Source organism: Neocloeon triangulifer, unplaced genomic scaffold (genome assembly GCF_031216515.1).
Source record: "Neocloeon triangulifer isolate White Clay Creek 2 clone unplaced genomic scaffold, ASM3121651v1 ptg000010l, whole genome shotgun sequence".
Taxonomy (NCBI): Eukaryota; Metazoa; Arthropoda; class Insecta; order Ephemeroptera; family Baetidae; genus Neocloeon; species Neocloeon triangulifer.
In genome coordinates, this window is record NW_026775552.1 from 85198 (window position 1) to 97868 (window position 12671).

The 12671-nt window shown below is 40.1% G+C and overlaps 2 protein-coding genes across 2 annotated transcripts in view; one reads left to right on the plus strand and one right to left on the minus strand.

The window, feature by feature from the left end:
- The window catches only part of LOC132195673 (probable metabotropic glutamate receptor mgl-1), a 131342-nt gene that overhangs the window by 45714 nt on the left and 72957 nt on the right, over nt 1–12671 (minus strand). The gene's annotated exons all lie outside the window — the stretch shown is intronic.
- LOC132195781 (serine/arginine-rich splicing factor 4-like) lies at nt 1777–4990 on the plus strand. The gene is given in 9 exon segments (XM_059617989.1): nt 1777–1825; nt 3456–3554; nt 3586–3694; nt 3729–3839; nt 3874–3995; nt 4027–4177; nt 4212–4334; nt 4336–4557; nt 4705–4990. Coding segments are annotated over 9 exon segments (1272 nt in total).

Genomic DNA, 12671 nt, shown 5'->3' on the forward strand with positions numbered 1-12671 from the left:
CAGATTGAACCAGATTAAGGAAATGTTTTTTAGTATTTCTTCTGCTCAAAAAAGAGCCAAAATCGGATATTATTGCTTTTTATCGAAGGAATCATGAATTGGTTAAAATAAAATAAACTCAATAATAAAAAAAATAAAGTCTTTTGTTTCTAGAGGCTTCTTTGTTTCGTTTCTTCAGAGTTGACGGTACTGATTTTCAAAAGTTATATTAAAAATAAACGAAAAAAGCATGGACTTTCAAAATTATCCAAAAGTCCTTTTTCCAGGAAAAAATAGAAATTTCGTTTATTATTTCACTTTATATTGAATGAAAGTGGAGGAAAGAGGCATTATCGACAGAGTAGAGGAACTGAATTACACTTTCTCTTGTAAACGGGCTAAAGGTAAAAATCACTGAATTTTAGTAAATTATTCACTAATTTGATGTAATTATAAAATCGCAGGAAGAGAAAAGATATTTTTTGTAAAAAAAAAAATACATAATTTCAATGAAGTTTTGACCTTGTAAGAATTCCATGAAAGCTGAATTTTTACCAGTCAAAGTACTTGCAATGAAAAATCATTTTATCCTATTGCCTCTGCCAGAGTCTTGATTTGAATATCTTGGAATTATAATTTCAGAATTATCTTTCAACGACCATGACTTTAATTATAATTGACTTGGACACGTTTTCTTGATGGTTCAATGGAAAGACGAAATTGTTACATAAAAGTTATGAACAGTAAGAAATAGTTCAGACTTCGTTTTGGCACAAAACATACATATTTAAAAATTGGAGATAATTAAAAAAAAATCGATTTAAAGGTTAAAAATGTTTTTACCGGCCAGAGTATTTTTTTTTTTTTACAAAAAAATGTCACTTACAAAAGTTGTAGGAAATTTAATTTTGCACATTTTACGTATTTACTACTTTCTTCTAAATCCAAAAGGAAATGTAGTAGAAAAGCAGTAATCTTCAAAAATGTGGTTTTCTTCACATTTTTGCTCATTTTCAAAACTGAATTTTGGCCTAGAATGCTCAAAATGACCGGAAGTGTTGCCCTTTTATATCTAGGATGGATCCCGCCAATTTGGAGAACTCTTGTTAAAACCTTTCAAATGCTGAAAGTTGAGTATTTATTTTAACTTTAAAACCTTTAATTTATTTTTATCTATTTTGACTACTCATGAATGTTTCCCACTCGTTAAACTCGCCTACCTTTGATGAAGTCGACGGCCATCTCGAGGCCGTACGTGTCCTTGTCACAGTCGTCGAGGATGTGGGCGCCCAAGGTGCAGCCTGGCAGAAAGTTTTTGTCCTCGTTGACGCGGTCGATGGTGTAGAGCATGGCCTCGAGGGCCTGCACGCCGCCCTGGGGCATGATGGGCCCGCACGTGATCGAGTCCTCCCTCTCGTGCACCATCATCAGCCCCCCGAGCACCAGGTCGCCCTCGACGACGGCCTCCTTCTTGACGGGCCAGGGGGCGGCGGCGAAGGTGGCGCCGCCACCTGAGTGCGCCGCCTGCACCAGCCCTGAGTAGTGCCTGAGGGCGCGCGAGTGGCCGTGCCTGGTGCGCGGCAAAAAGTGGTGCGCGCGGTGGTGGCCGGCCGAGCAACACCCCAGCAGCCACAGCAACAACAAGAGCCACGCCATCGTCCTTCAGAACAACATTTTGCAGAGCGCGGCGGGTTGCCTGTCCTGCAGGAGCGGAGGCCGACGAGTGAGTCTCGGTCGCTCCCTCGGAACAACGCGCACCCGCGACCAAACACATGCGCAATTCGCCCGCCTTCATGAATGGGAAACTCGGAGGAACCGCCCGCGCTTGCCATTCCGTACAAAGAAGGCATTGCAAGCGGGTCAACTTTGTTTTCAAGTGCACTGGCAGAACAAAAAATAATTGCTCAAGAATTATATAACAAAAGAGAAAGGAAAACTTTACAGACCGAAGAAGCAAAAAAACATTAATCTAACATAATAAAAATGGTACAAGTAAGTTTTAAACATTTTATTTAAGAGTAAAACAGAAAGTTTTTAGCTGAAACTTTGCGAGATTAACATGGCTTTAAAGTATGGATTAAACACCAAAATTTAGACTTTTCATTAAGAAATTGATATTTTAATGACTCAAAAAAGCACAAGCTTAATCAAAACCCAGAGAATTAAGGCAAACAGAGTAACGGAACTGACTTAGATTTATGGAGCTCATTTTGATTTTTCGAGCCTAAAAAATTAATTTCAGAGTTTATATTACCCTCATCAAGTTGGAAAAAATAAAATGAAAAGGTCATTCAACAAGAAAAAAAAAGAAACAAAATGTACATTCATCACAAATTAAACAGTTCAGTAAATAATTTCTGGGTGTAAATATACCAAAAGCTCCTCTTTCATTTGAAAATTTCCTATTAACAATTTCAAGTTTATATTTCCTCATTTATTTTAATTAACTTTGCCTATTTATATTAAAATTAATGAAATATTCATAATGTAAATTAAATTTGAAACGAGATCTTTTGTAATAACGCAAAATTTTGATTGCATAAATATAATTGCCAGCCTGTCATAATAATAATTTCCCTCTCCGTTTTACAAACCCTCTCGCTGACGTAGTTATATTATAATAATTACCTCGGGCGGGAGTTTGTGTTACTTTGTTATGTGCGCTGTTTTGTGTGCCTTTTCGCTTCTGTGCAAATTCGTTTTGTGCGCGCGCCGAGTGTGTTGAGTTTTGCGTCGAGTGTTATTTCATTATTTATGCACCGCTCCCGCGAGCAACAATTGCGCGACGAGCGCGGATTTCAAGAGGGGCCTCAACGCTGTTTTCATTGTCTTAATTTACTTTGCGCTGTAAAAAGAACACATTTTTTTTTTTTTTTTATAGCAAAGGTAAATGCCAACGGGAGCATGATTAAAATCGTGTATTGAATTTCAGTGAAAAGAGACTCGTCAAAGCTGACCACTCGTGGGAAATGTAACGGTGTTGGAAACGATCCAATTAACAACTCCAATAATACCCACAGTCATTCAATATGTGGGCCAACAAAGATCTATTGATGTATGTTTAATGCGGCATTGAGATAAAAAAAAAACTGGAAATGTTTTGACATAAAACATATAAAAGTCAATGTTAAACCAGTCATTATTTCACTCCAACATACAATTTTAAACTACACCGCAATTTCCTGTTTTCGCGTGTATTTTGCTACTGCATATTTAAAAAGCAGACATTTTTCTGGTTTTTTTTCTTCTAATTTGTTTTAAAAATGAATTACAAAAATAAAAATAAAATGGGGTAGTGGTATTTGGACCGAATGACCTGAAGAGGACGTTGGCCGAATGGACATTGTCCGAACAACTTTGGCCGAATAGCTTTTTGACATTGACGGAATAGTTCAACCCCCAAAACGATTTTGACCTAATAAAATCGACTCATAAAACCAGGTTTTTCTGAACTGCATGAGTCGGAGCCGAATCAGGAGTAAGAGGCGAAAAATGGAGCCGGAGTCGGAGCAAGAGCCGGAGTCGGAGCAAGAGCCGGAGTAAGAGCCGGAGTCGGAGCAAGAGCCGGAGTCGGAGTAACAAGTGCACTGCCGGCGAAAGTTGGAGCCGGAGCCAGAGCCGAAAGCCGGAGCCGGAGTCGGAGCAAGAGCCGGAGTCGGAGCAAGAGCCGGAGTAAGAGCCGGAGTCGGAGCAAGAGCAGGAATCGGAGTAACAAGTGCACTGCCGGCGAAAGTTGGAGCCGGAGCCAGAGCCGAAAGCCGGAGCCGGAGTCGGAGCAAGAGTCGGAGTAAGAGCCGGAGTCGGAGCAAGAGCCGGAGTAAGAGCCGGAGTCGGAGCAAGAGCCGGAGTCGGAGTAACAAGTGCACTGCCGGCGAAAGTTGGAGCCGGAGCCAGAGCCGAAAGCCGGAGCCGGAGTCGGAGCAAGAGCCGGAGTCGGAGCAAGAGCCGGAGTAAGAGCCGGAGTCGGAGCAAGAGCCGGAGTAAGAGCCGGAGTCGGAGCAAGAGCCGGAGTCGGAGTAACAAGTGCACTGCCGGCGAAAGTTGGAGCCGGAGCCAGAGCCGAAAGCCGGAGCCGGAGTCGGAGCAAGAGCCGGAGTAAGAGCCGGAGTCGGAGCAAGAGCCGGAGTAAGAGCCGGAGTCGGAGCAAGAGCCGGAGTAAGAGCCGGAGTCGGAGCAAGAGCCGGAGTCGGAGTAACAAGTGCACTGCCGGCGAAAGTTGGAGCCGGAGCCAGAGCCGAAAGCCGGAGTCGGAGCAAGAGCCGGAGTAAGAGCCGGAGTCGGAGCAAGAGCCGGAGTAAGAGCCGGAGTCGGAGCAAGAGCCGGAGTCGGAGTAACAAGTGCACTGCCGGCGAAAGTTGGAGCCGGAGCCAGAGCCGAAAGCCGGAGCCGGAGTCGGAGCAAGAGCCGGAGTAAGAGCCGGAGTCGGAGCAAGAGCCGGAGTAAGAGCCGGAGTCGGAGCAAGAGCCGGAGTAAGAGCCGGAGTCGGAGCAAGAGCCGGAGTCGGAGTAACAAGTGCACTGCCGGCGAAAGTTGGAGCCGGAGCCAGAGCCGAAAGCCGGAGTCGGAGCAAGAGCCGGAGTAAGAGCCGGAGTCGGAGCAAGAGCCGGAGTCGGAGTAACAAGTGCACTGCCGGCGAAAGTTGGAGCCGGAGCCAGAGCCGAAAGCCGGAGCCGGAGTCGGAGCAAGAGCCGGAGTAAGAGCCGGAGTCGGAGCAAGAGCCGAAAGCCGGAGCCGGAGTCGGAGCAAGAGCCGGAGTAAGAGCCGGAGTCGGAGCAAGAGCCGGAGTAAGAGCCGGAGTCGGAGCAAGAGCCGGAGTAAGAGCCGGAGTCGGAGCAAGAGCCGGAGTAAGAGCCGGAGTCGGAGCAAGAGCCGGAGTAAGAGCCGGAGTCGGAGCAAGAGCCGGAGTCGGAGTAACAAGTGCACTGCCGGCGAAAGTTGGAGCCGGAGCCAGAGCCGAAAGCCGGAGCCGGAGTCGGAGCAAGAGCCGGAGTCGGAGCAAGAGCCGGAGTAAGAGCCGGAGTCGGAGCAAGAGCCGGAGTCGGAGTAACAAGTGCACTGCCGGCGAAAGTTGGAGCCGGAGCCAGAGCCGAAAGCCGGAGCAGGAGTCGGAGCAAGAGCCGGAGCCAGAGCCGATGATCAATAAATAAATAGGTGAGGGTTCAAAATAAAGCACTAATTTAAAGTTCCTGCAGTGCCTGCAGTAAAAAAAAGAATGATAGAATTTTTGCAAATTTGAACTTTTTAACCAACAAAAGGAGAAACTGCACATGTAATAAATCTTTTTATGATTACACATAATTTCCTGTCGGACGTGTTTCGCCGCCTGCCAAATTAACCAGCAGAAGTTTAGTGTGTTGGTGTAAGTAATTAACTGAGGACGTACAATGGTGATTAGTAACGCAAACACGGTGCAATAAATCCGGCATGCAAGATGCACCCTCGACAATAATTACTACACCGCGCGTTTTGGCAACCTGCTTTGAATTAATCCATTCGAACCCAACGTACAATGTGCATGCTAATTAGAATGTGCACTACATTGTTGTGCTCTCAGCAGGCAATAAACACACGGCTCGGCGTATTATCGCGCCGACAGCCTCTCCTGCGGGACTCCAACTTAATCTCTCTTGAGAGAGAGAAAGAAAAACTCGGGGCTCGGCCTTGTTTCTGCAAAATCCGGAGATTGCGTCGTGTGACCTACAAACGCGGCGCTTTGTGAATAAATCGGCGAAAAAGCCGCGGTTAAACATGGGGTGACTGTCTGGAGGACCTGTTTGCTTTGGCAACTTTCTTTCATCAAAGAGACCAAAGCCGCTTTCAAAAAGTCATGAGATTTTGCATTTTGCTTGTTCCTTTCGACCGAGCAAACAGACAAGAAGTACCAAAATGTTCTTGCGATTTCATGCTTGAGCGGCTCAAACTCGAGTATAATGATTATTTAGTAGGATTTTCCAATATCTGATTTGAGATTAAATATAATTTAATATTCAATTTTTTTCTCCCTCATTTGATATTTTGAAACTTAAAAACCCAAAAATAACAGGATAATTGATATTTATCTGAACATAAAATGATATTTTTTTTTATCAAGAAGTGAAAGGTAATTGCAACAATTGAGACCAATCTTTTAAAGCTCTGACATATATTCCGATATATTCATTAAAATCAATATATTTTATGGTTAAATTGATTAACTGACATCCCAACGGTATTAAATTGATTAATAATTTGTCGCTAAATCATCAAGTTAAAATTCAATCAAACGCAGCTGCATTTGATTTGATTACAGATTAGCCAGGTACAGCAAATTTTAATCAATTCAGAAAAATCATCAACTCGTGAACTGCAGCGTAGGCAACGCGCCCAGCAAATTGCATACCCACGCAAAAAAAATCGGAACTGCGTCAAAGAGCAACTTAACTTAAGCAGGAAAAAGGAAAAAACGGACTTGGCTCTGAGAAAATACAGCTGCTTTTTGGAATAATACCAACTTATTTAAGTTGCTGAAAATTTGCATCGAATGCAAAAGTTTATCGTGGTTCAAAATGGCAAAGGAACTCATTAACGAGCTGCCGACTCGAAGGCTAATCAAAAAAATTATTCCGCCGGTTGCTATTCAACTCTTGAAAGGGTTCAGCTTTCCCATTACTTCTAATTACCCGCTTTTAATTGGCCACGTTTCTCGTCAACTCGAGCAAAAAAAAAATGAATGCACAGTGTAAGCTTGGTCGTCGTTCAGGGAGTCTCTAAACAATAATTCACGGTAATAATAGCCCTTTTTGTGCAGAAAAAATGGGTGAGGGCAGAAATACTGAAAAAATTATTCAACCACCTAGAAGCGTGGCTTGACTTAATCGACATAAAATTTGATTCACTCTTGACTGAAGGTTAAAAAACACAAGGCATTTAGAATAACAATTATTGTCTTTTTAACTAATGCACATGTCTTATCAGTGAAATATCAAATTTTGATGACAATTTTACTTCTTCGTTTCTTCGATTTTTAGAGATGATTTCCATTGACTGAGGCATCATTTTAGAAGATAGCATTGGTTTAAATTGAGAACTGAATCATCAAATATTAACATCACACAATTTAAATAATTAATATATCTTTTATAAAAATAAAATAAATTATTTCAGCGTAAAAACTATAGATTTGAATTGATCTATCGAACTTCAATTAGAAATAATTGTCCTAAAATTTGGATAAATTTAATTTAATGCAATTTAATTTAATAATTTTTTTCACACATTAAAAAGTGGAAGATCTCCTCAAGAAAATGGGGCAACACAAAATGGAATTGTGGATGTTCTTGAGTTGCCATTTGCGCTTGGCAGGTCATGTTTGCTTGTGCATAATTTGAATAAATCGCTTCGTTACTCTGCGGCAGCGGATGAAGAATAAATGCCTTTTTGCGGCCTCACTCGCTCCCTTGTGCTTCAACTGCTTTCGGCTTAATGGAAAGAAAGGCGCGCGTCTCTCATAACGTGGGCATAAAAGCAGCGCCGCCGCCGCCGGAGTAATCAATATGCAAATGGGTGCGAAATTGTAAATTAGTGCACGCGCTCAAACGGTTTTTGCCAAACAATTATCACTCTCTTTCTCTCGCGGGCAATTTTCAATTCCAATGAAATAATTCACTCCTCTCAAAACTTTTTTCAACGGCAATAAAAAAGATGAAATCTCCTTTTCCAGAAGTAAATTTATTCTGCTTTCTTTTTTATTTATGCATTTTTTTTTTATTATTTTGCAGCGGAATTCACTCATCGGCCGAGAAATGAGGTTGGATGGTGAGAGACGCCGGCTGGGCAAAACAATTTTACATATAAATAGAATTTTCGCGAGTGGCCCCAGCTCAGAGTCAGTTTGATTAGCCGTCGAAAGGAAGCCAGGCCGAGGGTGTATCGGAGAGAAGGGCTTAATTGACTTTCGGCTTCTGTTGGATTAAAGACGACGCCCAAGACGCGACCCTTGAAAGAGAGGAGAAAGCGTTTTCCCATCATCTGATGCTCAAAAAAAGTATGAGTCTTTCCCATATAAAATGTGTACGACAATCATTTATATTATGTTTTTTATTTGTGATTTCCTATAAAAAAACAATGATTTTTTTTGCAGAAAATTTCAATCAACGGAAAATTCACTACACCTTTTTAATTATAAATTAGTCCTATGATTCAGGAAAATTGAATGAATTCAATAATTCTTTACAGAATGAAAATAGATTTCATAACATTTTATAAATCTTCAGTAATTTTTTCCATTAAATGCAGCAAAACTATCAATTTCTGTAATTTAAATGAAAAACGAGTCTTAATCAGCTTCTCCAGATGTTGATTTTGGTGAACTTTTTTTCATTTTACGTGAATTTTTTTAGTTTGAATTTTCACTTCATTTAGATGAATAAAGAGAAATCAAGGCAAAAAACACACTCGAATGATTTTTCCAATTAGTTTTCAATCACAAATTCATCAAGAGTTCCACAGGAATAATAATTACCAGCTCCATCTTCAATTTGCTTTGGCCCGTTGATGAAAATTTATTCTCCCTAAACCACTGAGATATGAATATTAAAAAAAAACTTCATCGCTCTCTGATGGACCGAGAGCTTGGATATTTCAATTTTCGGTACAAATAATTCCCCGAAAATATCCAAGTTATGATTAAATTTCACCCAACTTGCTGGTTGGGCCTGGGGAGAGTTTGCCGGTGAGGTTCTTTGACTATAAACACAGTCTGTTGGAAATCTAATTTTAGCAGATCAAAGCAATATGCAGGAAAGATCCATGAACTTCTTTGGATTCGGACCTTTGCCGAGAGCACTTTTCTGACGACGGTCTCTGAAGTGTATATTTTGAGCTCATTTTGATTGCCAATGGGAGTTTATTTGCAAGCCTTTGTATTATCTAGGCTGGTAATAAATCATCGTTTCGATTGAGCCACTTGGGAACTTTCCGCGCCACCTCCTCCCTAAAATTTCCGCTTTCACGTTTTATTGGAACTTCTCACTTTCTCTCTCCCTGCGTGAGGATGTTGAAAATTTAATAATGGACTGTTGTCGAAAACGCTCTCGGGCGTTTTACTTCAAAAATGTTCATTTGGAAATGGAATGAGAAGGAAAGGCTCACAAAAGCACGTTTGATTCGAAATGGAACGCAACTCTCTGGTGTCAACATGTTTTCAATCAAACTTTCAAAAGATGCGTCTCTGAAATTTCCCCGCAGGATAATGTGTCAAATCAGAAATAAAAGTTATAATTGGTTGTTTTATTTTCACAAACAAGAAGCAGACTTTGGTTTTAATTAAATATAAAATACATTTCTGTAATAAAGAATAAAACTTGGGCTTGTTCCTTGTTTAAAATGTTTCTTTTGTTATTCGGTTAAAAAATTCGATCAAATTCGGTGTGTCAATTAAATAAATAAAAGGTAATTTACAGGAAGAGGAACAATAAAAATGGTAATTTAAACTTACTAATATAAATCTTTATGAATTCAAATGTTTAAAATATTTGATCGAGCTTATAGATTTTCAACTCCAAATTTTAATGAAGTTTTAAAAACCCTTGACGTGTAAAAAAGACGCACTTTTTTGTCACGGCAGTTTTTTGCTATCTTCTCTTATCAAACATGGAAGTGATGCTGCGTTGGCGAGATAATTCGTCAAGCTCATTTCCTCGCTCACGACGCAAAGTGGCAGCCAGGAAGGCGAACGTAACCCCAGCTGCAGTCGCCGTAAGCGTATTTGTGTCACTTTAAAGACGCATTTCGCCGAGCAGAGTGGGTGTTTGTGGCAGCTGAGAGGACCCTTTTTGCAGCTGCGAAAGATAATCCTCCTTTCTCTCTCTCTCTCTCTCTCTCAGCGCGCATCAATAATTTCTCCATCCAAGCCAAACGACATTGTTTACGAGGAAAAAGCGAGATAGCGAATTTTATATTTCACCGAATTTGCATCCGCTATCTTCAAATACCTTCCCGCAGAAATGAAAAGTGTAGTGCTCCGTCCCAGCAGCGTGTCTGTTTTTTTTTATGGAAGGAAAAAGGGAAAAATTCTACGGTCGCAAAGTCCATCAACTGATTGCGGATGAGAGAGCAGGTTTTTTTTTCCCACCGACGCATTTTATTCATTCGAATGAATTTTCTCTTCCGCATGTATAGAAAATAAGAGCAAGGAAAAGGGTGCCAAGAGCGTTTCTGAAAACAGATTAATTGTCAGTTTTAAATGCGGCAGATGTAGCGAGTAATGAGAGGAAAGTGCTGACACTGAACAGAGGTTGGCTGGCGAGAGATGATGGCAAAAGTAATCAGTTTAGCAGCAGCTCGGCCATTCTCGTCTTACTTTGGATTTATTGCCCTCGTAACACTTTTCTCGCCAATTCCCGAATTCTCCGAAGGTCTTTTCTGTGGCGCTTCTCGACTTGATCTTGTTTCTTTCGACTGCAGATGAAAGAACAGGGCAGAAAGTTCACAGTCAGTGAATCATATTTCTTGCTACAGTAACTTTCTAGGTTAGGAGTTTGAACAGAAAACGTGATTCTGCTGGTTGAGTGCAAAATAACGGCATTGATAAAATAAAACTTTATTTTAAATATTTATTTCTATTTAATGTTTATAATGTAATTTTCAAGTATTTATTGCAATTAAATTTAATAATTAATATTACTGTTGTTTATTTGTCCAAATTGTTACATTATCTTATTGTTTAAATTAAATTGTTGGAATCTATTTTTGAAAAGAAAGGACTTGTTGGACAAAACTGCAAGAATTTTGCTAAAGCTTCTGGGATCAAAAAGATCCCATCGGCCGCAACCAGCCTCGGTTGACTTGGTTTTTGTTCTTTTAACTTGCACAATGGAACATAACTTTGAATTTCTTGTTTCATTTTATAAAATAAAATAAAAATTTATAACATTCAATTAAATTAAATCATTTTAAACTTGCATAAATCGTAATTTAATGCAAACATGTCATTTTTGGTAGAAAAAAAAAAAAAAAAAAAAATAGAATAAATTTCTATTTCATTACATTCACACGAACATTACGTAATCTGGATCGGGCCCACGTCGCACGTACCGTGTCTGTGCGTCTCGCCGCCGCCGACTTCAAAGACAGCCACGGTGGTATGTTTGCATAGGCTATCATTGGTCGCGACTCATGCGTTGAAATTAGCAGCGGGCGAGTTTGGGTCGCTTGTTGCTGGCACCCCCATTAGGCCGCATGACTGCGGTCTCATTTCCACACGTGGCTGAGCACGGACCACGCGGGCGGGCATAGGCAGCGCTGGACGCGTCAAACTAATCATTTCCCGAGACCACACCCTGGCGAGCACCACACCCCGGAAGCCAGGCCATCCGAGCGCCTTCATTAGCACCACCTGCCGTCTCAAAATCAGACAAATCTTGCCATCGACCAGAGGAACAAATCCATTCTCCTCAGAAAAATTATACGCTCTGCTGAAATGCAGCTTGAAGTGATTTAATTTATTGGTTTTACATTTTTAAAGATATCATCAAATCTTTTGTAATTTTAATTTTTTTAATTAGAAATATTAAATTAATCAATTTCTAATTTATTAATTATTGCATTACTGATTTTATCAAAATAAACTTTCTAGTACTCAAAAGCTAGGTATTTTTAAACTCAATTGAGTAAAATTTTCAACACATCTTAAAGAGAATTAATATTCACAAATTATTTTTCCACTGCGTGACAGAATTTTCAGTCTTTTTATTGAAATACGAACTTGATCAAATAGTTTGTGATAATTCTGATTATTATCAATATTTTTATTTAATTTCTAAATTTTAATTTAAAAACATCAACCGCATAGTTCTAAAATTAACCAATTCCAATTGTTTAAAATGATACAAAATTCAAAATAAAATTTACAATTGAAGCCAATTATTCTAGTCAAGTCCTGGCGATTTAATGAAGCGGATATCTGATATTTCACATATATTGCATTTTAATTAATACATGTTTCTATTACGGAATTGGCAAATGGAAATTATGACCAACGCCGAGTAAACATCAATCCCGCTTACTTTCTGCAGTAATTAAATTAAATCTGCATCGATAGATTTAATAACAAGCTCGGCACTTAATTGTGAAGCCGCGGATGATGCACTGCACGTTTTAATTAACTTGTGATTAAATCTCAGCCATCCGCGATAATTGCGTTTAAACGCAAAACAATGCACGGCATAGTTGCTTGGTGGTGCGGGGGCTGCTCACGACACTTGCGGCTGCGGTGGGTCTCAAGTTTGCAGCTGCACCCTTCCTGATAACACACCCTCTTGCAGTGCATGGGGTGCACCAATTACACGAGACGAGAGAGAGAGAGAGCGAACGGTGCGTGAACTCGGCTAATGAAATTCTGTTATGCGCCTCAATGAAAAAGACGCTTTAGAAATTTGCAGCTCAAATTGGGTCGCACAGATTCCAAAAGGCATGAATTTAACTGCTTTCACGTCAAATACCAACTTTTTGCTATTATTTATTTCAAACGATTCCAAGTAAACATCAATTTAAAAAGCATTCACCGTGGATATTTTATAAATAGTAGAGAAAGAGTTGTGCATTTTTTTATTATTATTTAATAATAAATAAAATCTTAATCTACCCTTTGATAAGTATTACTAATAAGATAATAAAAATTAAATATGATGTTTCACACCAGTTCTTTCAAACAT